This window comes from Taeniopygia guttata, chromosome 1A (assembly GCF_048771995.1).
Source record: "Taeniopygia guttata chromosome 1A, bTaeGut7.mat, whole genome shotgun sequence".
In the NCBI taxonomy this organism is placed as follows: domain Eukaryota; kingdom Metazoa; phylum Chordata; class Aves; order Passeriformes; family Estrildidae; genus Taeniopygia; species Taeniopygia guttata.
The window spans coordinates 28,977,233-28,997,833 of record NC_133025.1 but is presented as its reverse complement, the minus strand read 5'-3'; the positions used below and the strand labels follow the sequence as shown (position 1 = coordinate 28,997,833).

The window sequence follows — 20,601 nt, the reverse complement described above, 5'->3', positions numbered from 1 at the left end:
TGCATGCAGCCTGCTGTCACACACACACCTGACGACTCCTGTGCTGCCCTAAGCGAGAGCGACAGGTCTCCATCATGGGCTTCTACAGATCAGCTCTAAATTCACCTCAGTTATTTTTCAGTACTTCGGTTAACAAGCAACCCGGGCCGCAGGGCACATGTCCCTTCCTGCAGGGCAGGACTGACAGCAGGCTTTGCGCCCGCGACGCCCGCAGCGGGTCGCGCCGCAGACTCCGGGACAGCAGGTGAAGAGGGCGGCAAAAAGGAGAGGGAGAGCAAAGGGTACGGGAGAGGAGAAAGCAGCGCCCCGTCCCCGTTCTGAGAGGAGCGCGGGGGGGAGCGGGCGCGGTGCAGGGCGGGTGCGGAGCAGGGCGGTGCGGGGCAGGGGCGGTGCGGGGCAGGGGCGGCCGCTGCCGCTGCCGCAGCCCCCGGCCCGGCCCGGCCCGGCGCGGCCGGCGGGGCCCGGAAGGCGCCGCGCTCCCTCCCGGCCGCTGAGTGGCGGCGGCGCGTCACGTGCGCGCGGCCGGGCCGGGCCGGGCCGGGCTGGGCCGGCGGGCGGGGAGGGAGGCGGCGGCGGCGGTGCCCGGGCGCGGTGCGACATGTCCCACCAGACCGGCATCCAAGGTACCCGCGCGGCTCCCCGCGCCTCTGCTCAGCGGTGCCCGCTGCTGCTCATGACAGCCGGCCCCGTCTCCGCCGTGGTCCTGCCAGCCGGGCGGGCGGAGCGCCTTTCTCCGCGGGTCGGGGTGCGGCGCGGGGCAGGCGGGCACTTAAGCGGGCCGTTCCCGGCGGGATTTTCCCACTCCTGCGCTCTTTGTTTGCTGCCGGAGGAGCCCGTGCATTGCGCCGCGGGCTGGCGAAGGGGCGAGCGACCGGGGGAACTGCTGCTGGTTTCGTCCCCGGCGGGCACGACTCCGGGGTCGAGCCCATAGCTCCGTTCCCATTCGGGAGAAGCATGCAGGGGGAGGCAGGGAGCCCGCCCGAGGCAAGTGTTCACTGCAGAGCCCCGTGAATGGCGGGCACGGCCCGCCTGGGCTCGGGTCGCTCCCCCGGTGCAGGTTTTCCTGCGGTGGCGGAGGCAGCGTGGAGCCGGGGGCTGTCGCCTGCTCGGGGTCGCCCTTCCGAGTTTGGGATGGGTTGGACAGCACGGGAAATGCGGGGATCGCTGCTGGGTCCCTTGGAGCGAGAGCCCTGGGGAGGAGCAGGAGCCCTGGCGTAGGAGGGTCCGCTATAAAGCCCATCACTGGAGAGAGGCCACAAAGGGGGAAAGTATGTGGGAACCTTTTTTCCCGTGCTTCCAGGCCTTGGACGGTGCGAGGAGCAATTAGGAGACAGAGTATTGTTTCGCAGTATTAGCGGGTTCCCCTGAATCACAGAATTGCTAAACAGGGATTATATAGCAGGATTATGGAGGGGTCGGGTTTTACTGTCTGGATTTCTGCAATCTGCATGTTCGGTGACTAGTACCATGTACTTTGCCTGCTCTCCGGTATTTATTGTTGAAGGTGACTTTTGTCCTAGCCACGGCAGCCCTTAGCTGCTCTTCTGTGCCCTTTTTTGTCTATTGGCTGCATATGGTTTGCACCCATTCCCCTCTCTTCTTTTCCTTCCTTTGCATGGCAATCTTTGATCTTTTTTTGCAGCTTCTTGTTTTAAGTTCTTCAACCGTTCTCAGGCTAGAGGTGCACCTGGAATGGCTTTAATTCTCCAGTCTGGGGAAACCTGTTAGTTAGTAAATCATAATCCCTTGTTCTCCTGGCAGTGCTGGCAGGGAGGAGCAGAATACTCTGTTGTAAGCAAAAGAATGGCTAATCCTCTTCTACAGCTCTGCTTCGTGTCTGAGGATCATTTGTCCTCTGAGGAGAGCTGTAGAGAACTCGGCAGCTTTCCTTTGGGAACCTGCCTCAGCAGGCACTCATCAGGAGTCCTGTTTGCAGCAAAGCATCAGCCCCTGCGATTGGGAAGAGGAGCAGCTCTACTTGTGCCATTGCTGGCTTTAGCTACAAACAGGCTACTGTCGCTCATAAACAATTACAATATTTGGCAGCATGGGCTGCTTTTTTTCTGGAAACAAATGAAGTCATGGGCACAGTGATGTGTACCAGGCAGTTCCTAAAAGGACTGGACTTTTTAAACAGGCCAGTGCAGAAGAATACTGTAGGAAGTTACAGAATGCAGTAACTAGGGTGAAATACAATTGAATGAGTTTACAGTCCTCTAAATAATTTAAAAATAATATTATCTGCAGAATAGTTGTGAAATAAGCCCAGATTTTGATTCGGTGGCCCTCTGCTATGCAGAAAGTTTAAACAAAAAATAATATAATTTTTATGATTTTAAATACCTTCATGATGAAAAAAACCCTATAGATCCCTTGATGGTGATCTATGACACTGGTGACACTGGTTTCACAAGTGTCTCTAAATATTTTTTCAGGAAACAGTTCTGAAATTGGTGTAGAGACCTGCTGTATTCTGTTCTTGTTTTGGTGTGTAGTGTTGAAATGAGAGAATAAGGAACAAAAGGATAATAGACAAGAAGAGGACAAAGAATATTCTGGGGCAACAAAAAGTCTAGAAAATGGCACAGTGTGTGGTTGCTCAGTGGAATGGTGAAGACCAACGGAGATGATTAGAAAAGCTGTCAGCAAATTACTGTGAGGGTCTGCACTAGTTAGCGGGAAGAAGACAGCTGGGATGAAACTGGGGTTGAACTGGAAACCCACTGCAGTTCAGTTTGCTTAACATGTTCTTTTAACATGCCATTTTGGACTCTCAGAATGGGCCTGGTGCCACTTGGACAAACAGAAATGTAAAATGTTTTGAGTATGGGCAGTAATGTTGCTGGATACCATCTGTTCATTTGGCCTCAACCTGACAATAAATAATCCATTTGATTTTGTTTCCTGGTTTGATGTTTGTTTTGCTGGTACTGTGCTCTATCCTATGGGATTACTTAAAGGACCAGCTTGCAATAAATGTTTTTCAGTAAATCCTTACAACTCTCTGTCTCCGGTATAATTAAACCGATTTGCACTCAGGTTATTTAGCAGAGCAGTTAGGATAACAATAGTCTTCACTTGAGTCAAGAACAGTTCTTCAGTGTGCTTACGGAAGTGAGTCTGTCATGTTGGTGGTATAGTGTCAATGTGATTTACAAACATGTAAAAATATTTTAGTTACTTTATAGATTCACTATAAAGCTATCTTGTTACAGTAGGTTGGGGCTTGAACAATGTCCTTGACCATAGAAGGAGATAAGGAGGTATGAACGATGAGCAATGAGTGGTAGCTTTCACTGGTATGCTGCAGAGAGGTGCTCTCAGGAAACACCATCACTTCAGCCAGACAAGCTCTAACATTTTCCTGGCAGGCGTAAAGTTTCTGTCTGAAAGTTTGTACTAAGCCTGCAGACTTCTTGAAGCTTTTGTAATTTGAGATGCGTCATATTTTTATTGTGTTGCTGTGTTAACTCTGAAACATGGGATTGATGATATGATGTCACCTGTAATTTTCACAATGTTGAAAATCATTTGGTATGCTAGAAAGCAGGCCTGTTTTGTAATGTTGCCTTTCATCTTTGTGTGGTATGCTGATGGTTGGGACAGTGTGCAGCATAGCAGCAGCATCACTCCTGGGTTTGTTTTGTTGTCCAACTTTGTAGCAAAGGGCCAGTTGTACGTTTTTCCAGTGTTCTTAACCCTCATTAATATTTTTTGTCCTAGGGAAGTGAAGTGTGTTAATTTGATTACTTTTATTTTCTCTTTTTCAGCTAGTGGAAGTGTTAAAGACATCTTTGTTGGAGCAAGAAATGGACAATACAGGCTTTTAAAAATAGTCATTGACAATGGTTAGTCAAATTTTGTTCTTTTTCTCTGGTTCTTTTAGATATTTTCCTAGTTGTTTCAATGACTTACATATACAGTTGTTTGAAAAACAGAACTCAGCCAAACTTAATGTTACTAAGGCTTTTCATATACAGAAGGTAAAATTTAAATTTTGGCGATCCTAAGCTTTTTTACTACAATACTACTGTATTTTTGTATTTGAATTTTTCTCCCAAATGTAATTTCATATTTTACCAAGAACTGCTGTGTATTTTGTATGGATAAGCTTATTCTTATCTCTTACTAAAGAGTAGAGGAAATGAAAATTTCCACACCTGTGTAGCATTTGGACACTCTGGTTACTTTCACTAGACAAAGAGCTAGTCTTACACAGCAACTGATCACCTTAGATATAGAACTGTAAATTTTATACTGATATATCCTGGTTAAAAAGGCAGATAAAAGTGCTGCATGTAGAAAGTCCTGCTAAAGCAAGTGTTTAAGTCGTAATCTGATTACATAGAAAATATCTTTATAAATCTGTGACTTTATTTAAATTTTCAAAGTTAAAACTGTTTCTTAAATCTCAACATGTATGTATAAATAGAAAATTACATAGGTTCAATCAGAACTTGAGTTTGATTTTTGGACTTCTTGGCAAGGGATATAGGTTGCAAACATTGAAAGATAGATTAATAATCACTTTTATTTTCTTTAATAGCAATGTTGGTTGGTTGTATGATATTTCTTGGTTTAGTCCATCTTTTCAAGCATGTCAGTTGTCCACTTTGAAGGCATTTGTTTTAGACTTCATTCATTTACAATACAATAGAAAAAGTTACATGTACATACATAGATAGATACACTTTAATTGGTAGGTAAATAACCTACTGTTACCTTCCTTGTGCTTGCTTTTCTTAGGAAGTCTTCCAATATTTTAATAAAGCTTTCTTTAAGGCAGTGGGAATAGAAGATTACAGGCAGGACTTTGTGATAGTCTCAGTAGTACAAAGGAAATGCTGACAAAACATTGTTTTGGGGTTTTTTTTTTTCCCATTAAGCAAGGCAAAACAATATGCTTTTGTGTATATGCTACTTTATAATATGAAGTGAAGCCTAGAAATAAGATACAATTTTAATACTTTCCCTATTTTTTCATTTCCTATTTTTGTGTGCGTGTATTAATGTGTATACATATATATAGATATAAACATATAGGTATAGGTATTTAATCTCTGTAAGAAGCAGAATCCAGTCTTTGATAGTATTTTCTGCAGTTCAAAAAGAAATGGGTAAAACTCCCAGTATACTGGAAGAAGGGCAGTTGCCTCATCTGTCTTCAGGAGCTTTAAGTAACAGATAATATTCAAATTGTGTTTTGCTAATCTGAGTTAATAAGAGAAGAGATTTGCTGCTGGGCATGAAGCTCCTCTTGCTGTATCTTAAATCCAAGTGGGTATAAATCCACTTAGAGTTCAGAATTCGCAAGTACTTTCTGAATACCCTTGGTTTAGGTGTACAACTCCAGGTAGTTCAAGTATTTTGTGTCTAATTCAAAGAAGGGCCAAACACCCTTGCCCTGAGCTGTTTGTATTCTGTGAGTTACTGTGGTAGAATGTTCTGCTTGAAGTTTTGCGATAGAGGCATTTGTGTACTTTTGTATGGAGTTTTACAAGTTAAGCCCTAGACTCTCAAAAGGTGATTTGTATACTAGGTACTATGATGGTCTTCAAACTGTTGCAGGATGCCATTTAAACAAGGTATTCCTATTCCACTTGTGTAGGCTAGTATTTCTTGGGAAGCTGATGAATGTTTTGTAAGACGGTATGCTAACACTTTCCTTTGGAAACTGAGATGTGATTATAAATAAGAGAAAAATCTTGTTGCTACAGCTGTTCACATAATTAGATAGAAATGAAGTATTCTATATCAACTTAAACCAATTATGCATAATAAACAACTTCAGTAATTTAGAGAGACCACAGCTATGAAGCTATATTAGAAAGAGGTTTATCGACTTTCATAGTCAAGTAAGTGATTAGAGCAAGCATATTCATTCCAAACTCCTTTCACTGTATAACTGGGTTATTGACTCCTGACAATGAGTACAAACACTAATATGTTATACCAAGAGCATCAGTAATTATAATTCTAAAATTTGAAAGTTTATTCTTAACTTACTTATACTGAGGTATTCCAAGTTAAAAAATAAACTGTTAGAACACAGTTCTTATTTCCCTTCCTTTATTTCCCTTTAGCTAAAAAAGCTAACATCAGTAGTATCACTTCAGATCAAAGAACTTGATGACAACCAGCACATTACTTCTCAACTATCAGAATTTCAGTTAAAGTAAGTTAGGGTTTGAACATACACAGCTTTTATAGTAATTCACCCACTTTTACACTGACTGTTCTTGCCATCCATTCTTCTGGGCATAAATGATTGGGTGTCCAATTAACTTCTTATTGTAATTATTAATTTGACAGATGCTATTAACTGTATTGTTGCTAACCTGTAGCTTTGGTTATTGGTTTTAGAGCAGCTTGTTGTGGGATCCTCTAGGCGGCCAGTTGGATCATGGGAAAAGGATTATGATTCCTTTGTCCTTCCCCTTCTTGAAGACAAGCAACCATGTTATATATTATACAGATTAGATTCACAGAATGCTCAAGGATATGAATGGATCTTCATTGCATGGTCACCTGATCACTCTCCTGTAAGTAATAGTCATCAGAGCCTTCATGTTAATGATTTTTCAACAGTACCATTTGATCTGAATCTGAGATATGAAGGAAAAGGATTTCAGGAATGAAGCATTCCCCAACCTCCCCTTACATTCCCAGAAGAAAACTAGGAAAATGTTTATTTAAGATGATTAAAGAGGAAATCAGTATGTCTAGATGGAGTACAGCTGATCCAATGTATTTTTAGACTGACTGGGGGACACAATACAGTTTTTTTGCCCTGTTTGTCTGTCTTAATGTCAGTACTTCAGAAAATTTATAAAAGGATATAGGACAGAAATCTTAATGGGTGGTCATATAGAGGAGAATTATAGTGTGAGCTCAAGCTGTTTATTCTGTTTGGCTTGCTGGCTGCCAAGCTGGCACTTGTGGATATGTAATGTGCCACAGAATACACTCCTCCTTAGTGGTTTGAGAGCATGGGAGAGGACTAAGGTCAGAATTAAGGATTTCTAGGAGGAACTACGTCATGACAGTGGGCCCCCAGCCTGGTAATAATTAGCATTGACTCCATGATTCACAGAAGGCTGATAAATCTCTTTATTATTAAGAAACCCATTGCTTTTATAGACAGTTATGACACAGCTGGAATTGATTAGTCCTCCAGTCCAAACACCATCACCAATGGCTAATTAAGAAACCACCTTTTGGTAAACAGATCTCCATAACACATTCCACTTGTTCACAGCAACAGGTGCAGCAAGTGAAGATAAGCATTGTTTCTCGTTCTTTCCTCTGATCTTCTCACAGACTTTTCCCAGAAGGGTCTGGGAAAGTTGTCTCTATGGCCAGAGAGCTGCTGCCACAGAACTAGGATACTGGTTCTGGGAACGTGAGATAAGGGAAGGCAGAAAGAAAGCTGATCCAGTATTCCTACTGCTTTCACTAGCAGTTAGGAAATAATAAAGACACCAAAAGTTGGTGTGTGTAGAGACGATTGTGTGGAAAAGGTGAAGTACTGTGGAGAGGATAACATGATGGTGAAATAAAGTGGGAAGGTGGGTGTGCTGAGAGAGGAGTAAGTGACTATGTTAGACAACAAGTTTGTAGGGAGCAAACATAATTTTTCCACTCTGTAGTTGAACCATAACTATCTGGAGTCACTATCAAATTCAGAGTAATAATGAGTTACTTCTAGTCTGCTTTTTTGCTGTCTGTTGCATCGATTAGTACACAGATGGTGACAAAAGATTCAAACAATTGTGGTTTTTCCCATTTAAAATTACTAATGATTTGTCGCTGTTGAGGCAGGATGGGAATGAGAAGACTGATTCAGAAGGCTGTGAGAGTAAAACTCCGATTTATTCAAAATACACTGCTCTTTTATACAGAGCTTCGCAAAGGTTAAATCCATTGGTCCTAAAGTGAAAACAATCTACAACATTGGTTCAGAGTGCTTGATGCACAGTGATAGAACTTAACTATAAACAGTGTGAGAACAAGAGAGATAAAAAATTATTTACATTCCTTCTCAGCTCTTTCCCAGGCTTTTGCCTGGCTAGAAACTCTGTTTCTTTCTTTGACTGAATCTGAGTCCCACATTGATCATGTTGATTTTTTTCCTATTTAAAAAAAATCTCATACTCCAACTAAAGTTGCAATTCAATTTTGAAGTTACTTTGATAATAATACATAGTATCATGACCTTGTGAGTTTAATAGTACGAGTAAGTATCATGATTCACAGCTTTACAAGTTTATTGTGCAGTTTCAACACTTGAAATACTTGTTCAAGAAAGATGTTAATGGACTTGGTACACCAACATGCTGGATTCTCTGTACAGCAAAACTTTGCAAAAGAACCAATCCAAAGAGCTTCTGTTTGTATTATATGCTAGGTTCGTCAAAAAATGTTGTATGCAGCAACCCGAGCAACGCTTAAGAAAGAATTTGGAGGTGGCCATATTAAGGATGAAGTATTTGGAACAGTACAGGTATGTTTTTATTTTCAAAATCAGGACACTGACTTTAAATACTGAATGTAGTAGCTGGTGTTACTGGTATGAATGTGGGTTGCTTATGGTCTTTTTGGATTAAGGAAAAAATGAGTTAAAAGCTATGTGTTATATTTCAGTGTTAAAGTGTATTTGAGCTCATTTGAACAAGTTAATAGTTATACTTAACATTGTCAAGCTTAGAAGTCCATGCTTCAAATGGTTATGAAAACTAAAGAACCTAAGAATAATAGTAATATCTCTTAATCTCACTGAATGAACATGAGTTTTCTAATGGAATGGAAAGAATTGGAGGTTTGGGGAAGAATAGAGGATATTATAGGGGGAAAAGAAGCTATGAAAGAGAAGTGGGCTCTTGTGGTGGACATGAGACTAATAATTCTGTTGCTCACTCAGTAATTAATTTATTTTATTTATCATTAACCTGTCATGAAGGCTTCATTATCCTAAGAAACATGTGGAGAGGCTGTATTCTGCGGAGCAGATAACCTACTTGCTAAGAGGGTTTACTGTTATGGTCCTGTTATTTTTTTCTTGTCTGTTCAATCAACCAGTCTCTCATTATCACTTGCACCACACCATTAGCAGTCTATGTAATATGTGGAATTTGTGTCTAGCCCTACAAGTCTGAGCTTCCATCTCAGTTGTGAGGAAGAAGCATTATATCTGTCTTACTCTTACTTCAGAATGGGCCTGGGGCACATGGAAGATGATATTGATATAACTCACTTTTCCCAGGCTCATTATGTTGCAGCTTATATATCTCTAAATTGCTGGTTTCAGTGTCTTTATAAATTTCTTAATTGTTGCTGGCCTTTAATGGTCATCTGTTTGAAAATCACAGCTTCTTCAAGGTGTTAAAGTTGCTGATCTCACTCAGGATCATGATAATCAGTATCCAGTGGGTTACTTCACCTTTATTTTGTTAAACCTAAGGATGGTTTGGTTGCAACAAACACTGTTATTGTGGTGAACCCTTATTATGGTCCCACATGCTAATTCATATGTATTAAACTGGATACCTCTGGGCTTCTGAAACAAGCCATAATGGAATATTGGAATATTCAAATAAAATTACTGTAACTGTATGGAAGGCAACTACTTTTAGCAATGCTCCATAGAAAATCTTTCAAGAAAAGTTCTATTCTAAAAAAATCCTAATAAATATTGATATTGTGCTTTCAGGATGATGTTTCACTGAATGGATATAAAAAATATTTGATATCACAATCCTCCCCTGCACCTTTGACTGCGGCAGAAGAGGAACTTCGACAAATTAAGATTAATGAGGTACCAAAAATGTTTTCAGGCATGTGTGGAAAATGCTGCAGAGTTCCAAACACATTGTAGGGAAATGTCTTTCTAGGGTAAAAAAAGGCAGAACAGAAAATGGAAAGGTTCAGAAAGTGTGAATGGATGAGTATATAAATGTACTTCTCAGTGGGTTGAAACTGCAGGATGATGGTGGCTGGAGCTGAAGTGCATGAGTGATCTCATGGCATTTGAAAGGCCTAGTGTCCACATCAGAGGCCTGGCAACTGCCGAGCGTAATTGTTGCAACTTCAGCTTCTAGTATCACTGGATATCTTTCTTGTGAAGGGTGATCAGACGCTGGCACTGGTTGCCCAGGGAGATTATGGGGTCTCCATCGTGGAGATATTCAGAAGATGTTGGGTCAGATAGCTGGGCAGCTGGCTCTAGGTGGCCCTGGTTGAACAGTGTCATTGACAGGGTGACCTACAGAGAGGCTTCTGACCTCAGTCATTGCCACATGCATGACCCCATGCATGGCAGAAATTGTAGAGAAAACACAGAATAGCAATTATTACAGTGAGTGATTGCCAAGAGAATTTCAGCAGCCTTATTTTTAGAAGAAATGTACATAGTTTTTAGTACCACTGCACTTGCCGTTAAGACTGAGGGGAAGAGAAGAGGATTCCAATAAAAATAAACATAAATCCAAACCAAACAGCTGATCACTTAAGAGATTGATTCGCTTATGCTACAAACACCTTTTAGAAAAATCTCTATCAAATGCCTTTAACAAAAAAAAATTGATGATTGCCAGCTAGCTAGTGACTGAAAAGTTTCAGAGGATTCTTCTTATCACATTTTTCCTTCATTTGAACACTTGTTTATGTCAGCTGTATATTGAAATATGTGCTGAACTTATCTGTTCTTTAGACTTACATGTTAGAGCTGTGGTACATGTGTTTGAAGTATTATTTGTTTCTGCAGCTAGATACAAAGCAACCGTTGTGTTAAATACAGCTGTGTATCTTTTGTTTTCAGTCTACTGTGCTTTTGCTGCAACTTTGTTGTTTATTGACTTTTTTCCCCAGTGGTGTCTTTTGTTAGTTTTCATGTCCAATTTTAACAATTAAATGCAGAAATACATTCACCATCATTAAATACTGCATTTTGCTTCATCAGCTTAAAAAAAAAAAATATTTTTGAATGTAAAACTTCTGTGGGATCAGTGATCACTTCTTGTATTAGTGTATGTACTACATACAATGTGTTTGAAAGGTGATTCATGCAAACCAAGTCTTTGTGTTCTGAAATTTCAGCAGCAATACCTTTGCTTTTCAGGGACACATAAATTATATATTGCTGCAATTTTGGCTTTGTTTGAAACATCTCACAATACATTAACTTACATCATTATTCTCTTCATTGTTTCCACCATTACAAAGCCTGTAATTAGACTTAGAAAACAACAAGCTTTCTGATTTTAAAAAGTTTTCCATATGTATATTCTTTCATAATTACCCTAAGAAATATTTTACTGGGCCAGATCAAAGGATCATCCAGTCTGTTGTCAAGTCCTTGAGAGAGCAGCAGAAATCTAGGAATGATGTTGGAGCAGGGCAAGAAGGCCATAATTACCTTAAATACTCTTCTGTTTCCTCAACATTTGCAGGCAGGGAGCTTCCTGCACAAAAGATGACATCTTACTATATAATTCTTCTTAATGGGTTTTTCATCCATCATCTGGTCTTGTCTTTTCTATAAATCCACATAAAGATTTTGTTGGCCATGGGTCCTGTGGCAGGATGTTCCACAGCTTGACAAAATACTATGTAAACAACCATTGACTTCTCTCTAGAATCTCTAGTTTATTCTGATACCTTTACAGTTAGTATGGTGAAGGCAAAAAGAGTCGTTCAGTCAATCCTCAGTTTCCCCCTCCCCTTAGATAAAGCTCTCTGTATCCCAGAATGCCAACCATATCCTGGGCTGCATCAAAAGCAGTGTGGGCAGCACGTAAAGAGAGGTGATCCTTCCCTTCTGCTCTGCACTGGATCCCACCTGGAACACTGCATCCGGTTCTGGGGTACTCAGCACAAGAAAGACATGAACCTGTTAAGAGTGGGTCCGGAAGGGGGCCACAAAAATGATCATAGGGCTGGAATATATTCGCTGTGAGAAAAAGCCGAGAGAGTTGGGGTTGTTTAGACTGGAGCAGAGAAGGCTTCAGGGAAATCTTAGTGGCCTTTGAGTACTTAAAGGGGGCTTATAAAAAATAAGGGGACAGATTTTTTAGGGGACAGATTTAGGGCCTGTTGCCATAGAACAAGGGGGAATGGTTTTAAACCAAAACAGGGTATGTTAGATAAGATATGAGCAAGAATTTGTTTTATGATGAGTGTGATGAGGTATTGGAGGAGTTTGAGGTACTGGAAGAGAGAGGTGGTAGATGCCCCATCCCTAGAAACATTCAAGGTCAGGTTGGATGGGGCTCTGAGCTGCCTGATCTATTTGAAGATGTTGCTGCTTTCTGGAGGAGGGGGGAGTTGGACTAGATCACCTTTAGAGGACCCTTCCAACCACAACTATGCCATGATTCTCTATCCACAGACCTCTGTTGTATTCCTTATCAGTTATCTCTTCCAGGCTCACAAGTCCTAAGCTGGGTAGTTCTTCCTCCTAAACAACGCACTCCATACTTCTGATCCTTTTGCTTTTCACTGCAGTTTTGCCAGTTCTGCTATATAATTTATGAGATGGAGGGATGGGGAAGCCAGATCTGCATGTGGTATTCAAGATGCAGGCATGTTACTGATATCTGCAGTGCGTAATAACATGTTCTGTTCTCTACTCTTTTTTCTAACAATTTGTAAAATTCATTTGTGGATGGGGAGTGTTTCGGTTTTTGGTTTTTTTTTTTGTCTTGGGGTTATTTTCAGATTTAGTCAGAATGATATGCAAGGTCTTGCTCCTGAATGGTAGTAGCCAGCTCAACCACATCACCATACAAGTAGAAAAAGAGGGTTTTTTTCCTCTGCATACATTTACATTTATTCACAGGAAATTTCATCTGCATTTTATCCAGCACTCAGCAGCCATTACTAACTAAACCTTAGCAGTGTGAATTTAAATATTCTTAAGCGACTTACGTGGTTCTGTTAATTTACCTATATCTGGTGTTACTGGGTTACTCTCTTGCCTTGTCTATCTCCACACTTCACAGCCTGTTTTTAAGTTTGGAGTACTTATTTTCTACCTGTATTTTAATATGGATTGTAGAGTATGGTATTTTTTGATGGTTTATTATTTTTGTGATGCCTATTTTACATTTGGCAGTCATGCTTTTATGCCGTTATATGTTTTGCAAAACATTTTTTCAATGACCTTGTTCATAAATTTATCAATTGTGCAAAGTAAGCTCTCCACCTGCTTTCTTTTTCTTTCCTTGTTACTGACAAGCTGTTCTTTAAAATGTGAAGTATAAATAAGTGTTGCCACATGTGTTTGTTTATAATTTTTTTTATCAGTTTGTTTCATATTTTATTGTTATCTCTTTTTAATAAAGCTGCACATCTTCTAGTTGATAGATCTAGAGTAGGAAAGGTCCACACTTTCCATTTGGTACATTTTTTTTTACTTTTGCAGCTTCATAACCTATGTTAAATGTAATTGTGAAACTTTAAAAGGAAGTAAATATATTATAAAAACAGTACTTAGACAATAAACTAAGACTGAAGAAGACTGGAGGCCGGAGCTCATTTTAAGAGAAACTAAATTAATAGTAAGATAAGCATAAATTCTTGAACATCAGCTTTAAAATAACTGTTGTCTCCAATAATATGACACTAATATAACTGGATTATGAATAATTGTCTAGCTTGTCCTGGATTTTAATTTTTTTTTTACTTTGTGGTAGCCCTTCTAGAAATAAAGAATTATGCTTTTGTTTGTTTGTTTTATTTTCTTTGGTTTTGGTATAGGCTATTTGGAGGAGTATGTTGAAGGAGGAAGGAGAGTAGAAGCTTTATTTTTCCTTCTAGAAAATCAGTTTGTCTCATAATTTCTCTCTTCCTTCAAAAATTTTGACTCCTTAGAAATAATGTCTTTGTTTTGATCTAAAATTTTTTAAGCTATAACAAAGTTTATGAGGAATATTTTCACTTCAAAAGTATAACACAGCATATGAAAATCAAGGTATTTTTTTTTTTCCTGGATTATTGTGTCTCTATACCAGATTTTAACTTAGAACTTCTTCACTGACACTTGAACCAATTTTCCCTCTGATGATTTTGTTGCTCTGGGAAACAGAACTGTTTCAAAGATAAGAAACTTTGCAGGCTGGCAAACAAACATGACCTGTAAATTAAAAAATACAAATCTTTTGTATATGGGGATGATTTCTTGGGGTGGTTTATTCTTGGAATAGCTACTGCTAACTCTGTGTGTAACCATATGGAATGAATTGTCAGTCTTTGTCAGTCACTGAAACTAAATAAATGGCTGCAGAGGTTTCTTTTAACTACTCAGCTGACTTGTGTTCCAGGTACAGGCGGATGTTGGTGTAGATACCAAGCATCAAACACTGCAAGGAGTAGCATTCCCCATTGCTAAAGAAGCTATTCAGGCTCTGGAGAAACTGAAAAATAAGAAACTCAATTATGTACAACTGGCAAGTATAACATATTTTAAGTGTTTTTAAATAATAAGTATAAAATAGATTACCCACATATTAAACAATGTGTGTTGATGTAGTATGCTGATAAATTACCATTTTTAATTAGATTATTCCAGAATTTTTTCCATCCTGTCATGTTCTATGGTTTGTTTTTTTTTGTATATTAACTATATTCATGTTTGCTTTGTTTACAGCAAATTGATATGAAAAATGAAACTATTGTTTTGGCCAACACACTTGACACTGAACTTAAGGACTTGCCAAAAAGAGTTCCAAAGGATGCTGCACGTTACCACTTTTTCCTGTATAAGCACACACATGAAGGAGACTATTTGGAATCCATAAGTATGAGAAAACTTTTCAATTTTTTTTTCATATGAAACTTCAGTGACTTCTTTCAAATTCCTTAGGAATTTTGAGTCAGCGAGAAAGATGTGTCAGCATGACCATAAATTTCACAGTCATTTGGTTGTGAAACTGAACTTGTGAAGGAGAGCTCTTATATTTGTAAAGTTGTGAGCTATCCCTGTTGATTATGAGCATCCATAAATGTGAAAACATACAGATACTGGCCATTCTCTTATCCTCTGTTTGAAATGAAACACTCGCTGAAGCAAAAAAGCTCCAGAACAGCACTACATTTTTTTTGCTTTCAGATTGCACAGTTGCTTTCCATTGCCTTTCTGCTATAAATGGTTTTATGATACAGCTTTTGATAGAGTGTATTTGTGGTGTGTTTTCTTTTCCTGCAGTTTTCATCTACTCTATGCCAGGGTATACCTGTAGTATACGAGAACGAATGCTCTACTCTAGTTGCAAAAGTCCACTGTTAGAAATTGTAGAAACACAGTTGTGGATGCAGATAGTTAGAAAGGTAAGTGCAGGGGGGTTGTATGGGTATTTTCTCCATACCTGTCTTCCCTTCTTAATGGAAAACTGTAACTGTCTCTGTCACCGCCTTCTCTAAACAATGACAAGTGTAACTTAGTTTGTCCTGAACAGGACATAATTGTTGATGGAGCTAGAGATACAAAGTTAAGTCTTGGAAGTTTTACTCTGTTTCATAATTTCTACACATTTATCTTGAAAAGATATTTCTTGTGCATCAAGGAAGTATTTGAATATTGAGGACTTTATAGAAGTCATTTGAAGGACTTTATAGAATTAACATGATTTCTTAATCAAAGTTGTGCCTTATTTTTCTAACATATTGCTGTTGTTAAACACTAAATTTCTTTAAGCCTAAGTTATGTAGGGATTTTCAAAATAATTTCAAGCTGCAGTTCTGAAAATTAGAGCTGCTATCTTAGGAGTCCTTGATGGGGCAAACAAGTATTTGCAAGTAAGCTGATCTTTTCACACTGTATAGATTTTACTGCAATGAAAAAAGTTGCTTCTCACCTCCCAGGCGAGACCACAGAAATGGTCCACTTGTGACCTATGGTTACTTTTTTAACACTTCTGCGGAAGCTTAGTTTCTGTAGAGATTATGTTTACCTGAAAAACAGAATTAATACTAACCATTTTTGTGAGATGACACTAATTAACTAGATTTTTGCTATGTATATTTGTATGTAATTATTTTTCTGAAATTGCCTTTATACAACAAAACTAAAGCACCATGTGACTCCTGAAAATTCCTGCAGACAGAACTTTCTGAAGCATGTACTTGTAACAGCAGAACTGGGCTGGCAAGTCTGTCAAGTGTTATGATTGGTAGGGCATGAAGTGCTGAATGCTCAGCACAGCAATGCCATAGCATTTCTCTGAATTCTAAATTCCTGCAATGTAAAACAGTGGAATTTGGCTTGAGAACACTATTTCCTTTCTATTTGGTTTCATATATCTAGATTTTGAAAACTAAAACACTCCCCTCCATTTTGTTCATAATTTTAGCTCTTCCTTGCTAAACACTTTAGTACTTGCTGAGTGGCAGTAGCCAGCTAATAATAAAAGCTTTATACTCCTCCCCCTCTTTCTCAAGAGATTACAATATGCATGCACATTGCACTACATACAGTAGTGTTTAAAACACATTATAGTGAACAATTTTAATTCTTAAAATGTGTAAATACTTAAAATGAGTAGGTAAGCACTAGTTCTAATTAGTGTTAACAAGTACACTGTGCCAAAGCTTGGGACAAAAAGAAGTCCTTAGCATATGTACAGTTTAGTCATGCTTTCATTTCAGGAAAACAAGTCACACTTAATAGTGGTAAGAGTATAGGGGAGTCTCAGAAAAACCAGCCAAGATTTCTCAGGGCATTAGGCACAGGTTGGAGAACTTTTCATGCTTGACTTTGAACATTACTGCATATATGGTTTTAATATAGTATTGATTTTCAGCTAAGTTTCTAAATGTTTTTGACTTTGAGTATGATGTTTTTTTCTGCCAGATTGAAATAGATAATGGTGATGAGTTAACTGCTGACTTTCTTTATGAAGAAGTACATCCAAAACAACATGCTTACAAACAGAGTTTTGCTAAACCAAAAGGTCCTGCAGGGAAGAGGGGAATACGAAGACTGATCAGAGGTCCAGCAGAGACTGAAACACCTAGTGATTAGAAACTGTGTGTGTATTTGTTAGCGTGAGAAATGGAATTCTGGCTTTTGGTAATGAACTGAAATCATTCCATTCATAGATGCTAGGGATAATAAAAAGCTCTTTTTACTCTTCTCTTTTCTGACCTCAACACTTTTTATATTGTTACATGATTATATTTGTTGACCATGTTTTATGACATATAGAAGAGATAATTATTTTGAAGCTAGAAGAGAAAAACTAAGCTAGTACCCCTTTATTTTAATTTAGAATCCATTATTTAATAGCTGTATATGTGATCATAAACTTTGCAGACATAAGACAATGAAGTCCATGTATTCTGTAAGTCACAGCTGTATTCTTATGCATGAACCTAAATCTAGTTAAACCTCTAAGACTTCCCATGTGAGAAGAGATGAAGGCCTAGATAGCATTGTCCCAATTAAAACTTTATTTCTCCTTGTAGCACTTACGGACAATAGTATAATAGAAGGTTGTCTTTGGATTTTGACAAGATGCATTGCTGGATTTTGTTGTTTTGTTTGTGTTTTTTTTTTTTTTCCTTGCAATGGAAAAGATAAAATCAGTTATCGTTCAATTAATGTAAGCATTCGGGAATAGGTGGACATTTTCCGTGGCAAAAACTTAGTCATCTGAAATTTATAACTAATTTAATGAATTATCTTTTAAAGAAATCAGGCATAAAACACAATAGCTTTTTCAGACTTCTGTATCACTTGTGTTACGTATTAGGTACTGAATGACCAAGTAAAAGGAGATTAAAAGTCAATGAGTTAGTATACTCAATAGATTATGGAGCTGCTTTCAGAGCAATATGTCTGAAGTATCTAAAAAGTAATTAATTATTGGTGCAGTTGGATCTAAAAATGTGTAAGTTCAGTAAAAATTGAAACAGTCTTGCTTCATAACAGTGAATTATCCTTGAGGTCCTACTGTGTTTGCACTATCAACTGCATTTTTACTTTCGAAGTATTCTGAAAATTATTTTTTTTAAGTGTTTGAACTTCAACTGTAACTTGCATCTGTAATTTAAGTCCAGCTAGGTCTTGAATAACTGCTGGCAGCAAGCCCCTAGTTAGGATTTAGATTATTTTTTTCCTCCCTTCTTCCCTTCTTCAAAATACTTAAATCAGCTAGAATAGTCTAAACTTCATTGAACTGTAAGTAATGTGTTTAACAGGAAAAGGAAAAGTAAATTATTTTAATAAGTGCATTAAGGGGGAATTAGATGTGGAAATCAAGGATTGGATGACCTTAAATATTTAAAACTGTGTGATGAAGCAAAATACTTGTGAATAGATTATATTCCCAGTGAGGACTTGCTTTTTAGTGTCTTTTATGTGACCTTTGTGGGTTTTGAGTTTTGTTGGTTTTGGATTTTTTTAAAGCTAAAGTTGCCAGCTTTGGTTTATTGGATATTATCCTAGCTCCTGGATATAGAGCTGAATCATGTGTTTACTTCGTGGAAGATGGATTTTAACCTAGTTTTGTAGGGAATAATGTTTTGACAGTAGTAGTTCCTGAAAAAAAAAAAAAAGTTTTATCTATTATTTTGTTTGGCTATACTAGCTTACTATTGACATCTGAGATTGCACTATATAATGTGATGGTTGCAATAGTTGGTATTTCCATGGGTTTTTTATATGCAGCAGCAATTTTCCACTTCAGCTTTTTTTTTTCATTTAATTTTACACACTACATCAGTCCAATTCAATAGCTCTTGATCCTCAGCTAATCTCCTGCTTACTCTTGTGTTCTTTTCCTGCCTCTTGCCTTCTGTACTGTGTGTCAGGCAGGTGTCATTGTTTTTTAAATATGGTTACTGTGTGTGCAGCTCACTGTACGCTGTAATGAAATGTATTTTTAGAATAACTCAAATATTTGTAACACACCTAATTCACTTTGGAATTTTTGTTTTGGTTTGGTTTTAAGGAGGTTTAAGGAGTGTAGCATTTAAAAATTACTGCTAGAGGGTTGTTTGAATTTAGTATTCCTGCCCTTATGCCAGCCGTAGCAAGAGTGCACATACCTCTACACTTTTTTGAGCCAGTAAAGAAGTTCAGCTTTTTAAGATTAAATGTTTTAAATAATGAACAGTTTGACCTGATATGGTTGTGTGCATATTGTGGGGATTTTGTTGGATGCCTGTTTGGTTTTTTTCGCTGTTGTTTTTGGTTTCTGTTTTTGTTTCTTTGTGCAATCCTGCCCTAGGTAGATGAGGATAGGAGATGGAAAACTTAATCTGGAGGATGATGAGAGCTGGTTAAGTGATTATGCAAGAGCATTTATGATGAGCTGCTTTAGAGTTCAGCCCAAACCAGACATTGTGAATTTCCCTATGTGAAAATATTCTATGTGCTATATACACCCAGCCCAGACAGGAGTCAGTCACGCCCTGAGCATGTCTCCCCCTCACCTTTTCCCAAAAAGAGAATTGTATGAAGTCTTGCACTGCTGGCTGCTTCTCCAGGCCTCTTGTAGCTATTCTCCTAACAGCAATAAGAATTATCTGTTCTTTTTGTACAATCTATCATGTTTACATCTACATAGTTGCCTCCACTTCTGTTCATGAATGTTCAGAACCAGGGCAAAATGTGGGCATTAATCAAAGTTGCTCCATTAATTGTCTCTGGTCATTAAATAATTGAAAGTGTCCATTCAAATTGTTGTTGGCCTTCACAAAGCCCAAAAGCAATGCAGCTGCTTGCAGTTAACTCACAAGCTATTAAAAAGTTAATTAACAGGACAGGTAATTATTTAATAAATGTTTATGTTGCAAGTTAGGGAGATCCCAATCTTTTAAAAACACTCCTATCAACGGTTAAACTAATCAAGGTAAAAATTGCTTTGTTGCTTAGATTGACATTGTAAATAAAAAATTTTATCAATGTGTTTATGTATTAAATGAAAGCCACCTTCAGATGCTAAAATTAACTAAGTTTACCTTATCTATTTTGTAATTTACTTTATAAATAAAGATTGATGCTTTAGCTTGGTGTTGTCTGAATCATTTCATACTCTCTTTAATGAAGATCTATATTCTAAGATGAGAATGTGTAATAGGCAGTTCCCATGGGACTAGAAAGTGACAGTGGAGTGTAAGAAGGGAGGTGAGCAGTAACAGAGCTCCTGGCTTTTGCTTTTAGAGAAAATTCACTTTGTTAGAAACAGCTACTTTCTCATTGCTTTATGGGAGCAGCAGCGAGGGCTCCATGACAGAATCCAAGGGTGTTCTTCTCTTGAGGTTTTTATGCTTTCAGTAATATCCCCCTTCAAAAATTTCATCTCTCCTTTTAAAATGCTGAAGTAGTTGACTGGTGATTGAACAGTTCTATCTGTTCTTACTTGCTCAGCATGAACTATACTACTATACTACTGGACTTCCAGTTCATGAAACTAAATCATCCCATTACAAGTAACTTGAATGACTCAAGTTACTGACCTGTGTGCTAGAAAGCCTTATTATAGTAACTAACACAAATTTGTATGTATTCTAGGATAATCTAATGTTTTTGGAGGGAACGAAATAAACTGAAGTCAGATAAACTGAAGTAAGCTACTCTTAATCTCTGTTAGTGTTTAGAGA

General features: G+C 38.4%; 1 protein-coding gene across 3 annotated transcripts in view; it reads left to right on the top strand.

Moving 5' to 3' along the window:
* Positions 1 to 468: 468 nt before the first annotated feature.
* TWF1 (twinfilin actin binding protein 1) overlaps positions 469 to 20,601 on the top strand; it is a 23,973-nt gene continuing 3,840 nt past the window's right edge. For 2 of the 3 annotated variants that reach the window (XR_012052999.1, XM_072922292.1), the window contains exons 1-8: positions 469 to 623; positions 3,771 to 3,848; positions 6,364 to 6,542; positions 8,408 to 8,503; positions 9,710 to 9,814; positions 14,319 to 14,444; positions 14,645 to 14,795; positions 15,203 to 15,324. Coding sequence is in view for 2 of the 3 variants with exons in the window: in XM_072922292.1 (XP_072778393.1) it covers positions 599 to 623; positions 3,771 to 3,848; positions 6,364 to 6,542; positions 8,408 to 8,503; positions 9,710 to 9,814; positions 14,319 to 14,444; positions 14,645 to 14,795; positions 15,203 to 15,324 (882 nt within the window). In the remaining variant the exon portion in view is untranslated. Of the gene's footprint in view, positions 624 to 3,770; positions 3,849 to 6,363; positions 6,543 to 8,407; positions 8,504 to 9,709; positions 9,815 to 14,318; positions 14,445 to 14,644; positions 14,796 to 15,202; positions 15,325 to 16,846; positions 20,006 to 20,601 lie in introns of those variants that run through there. The other variant, XM_002194188.7, reaches the window with a different exon arrangement.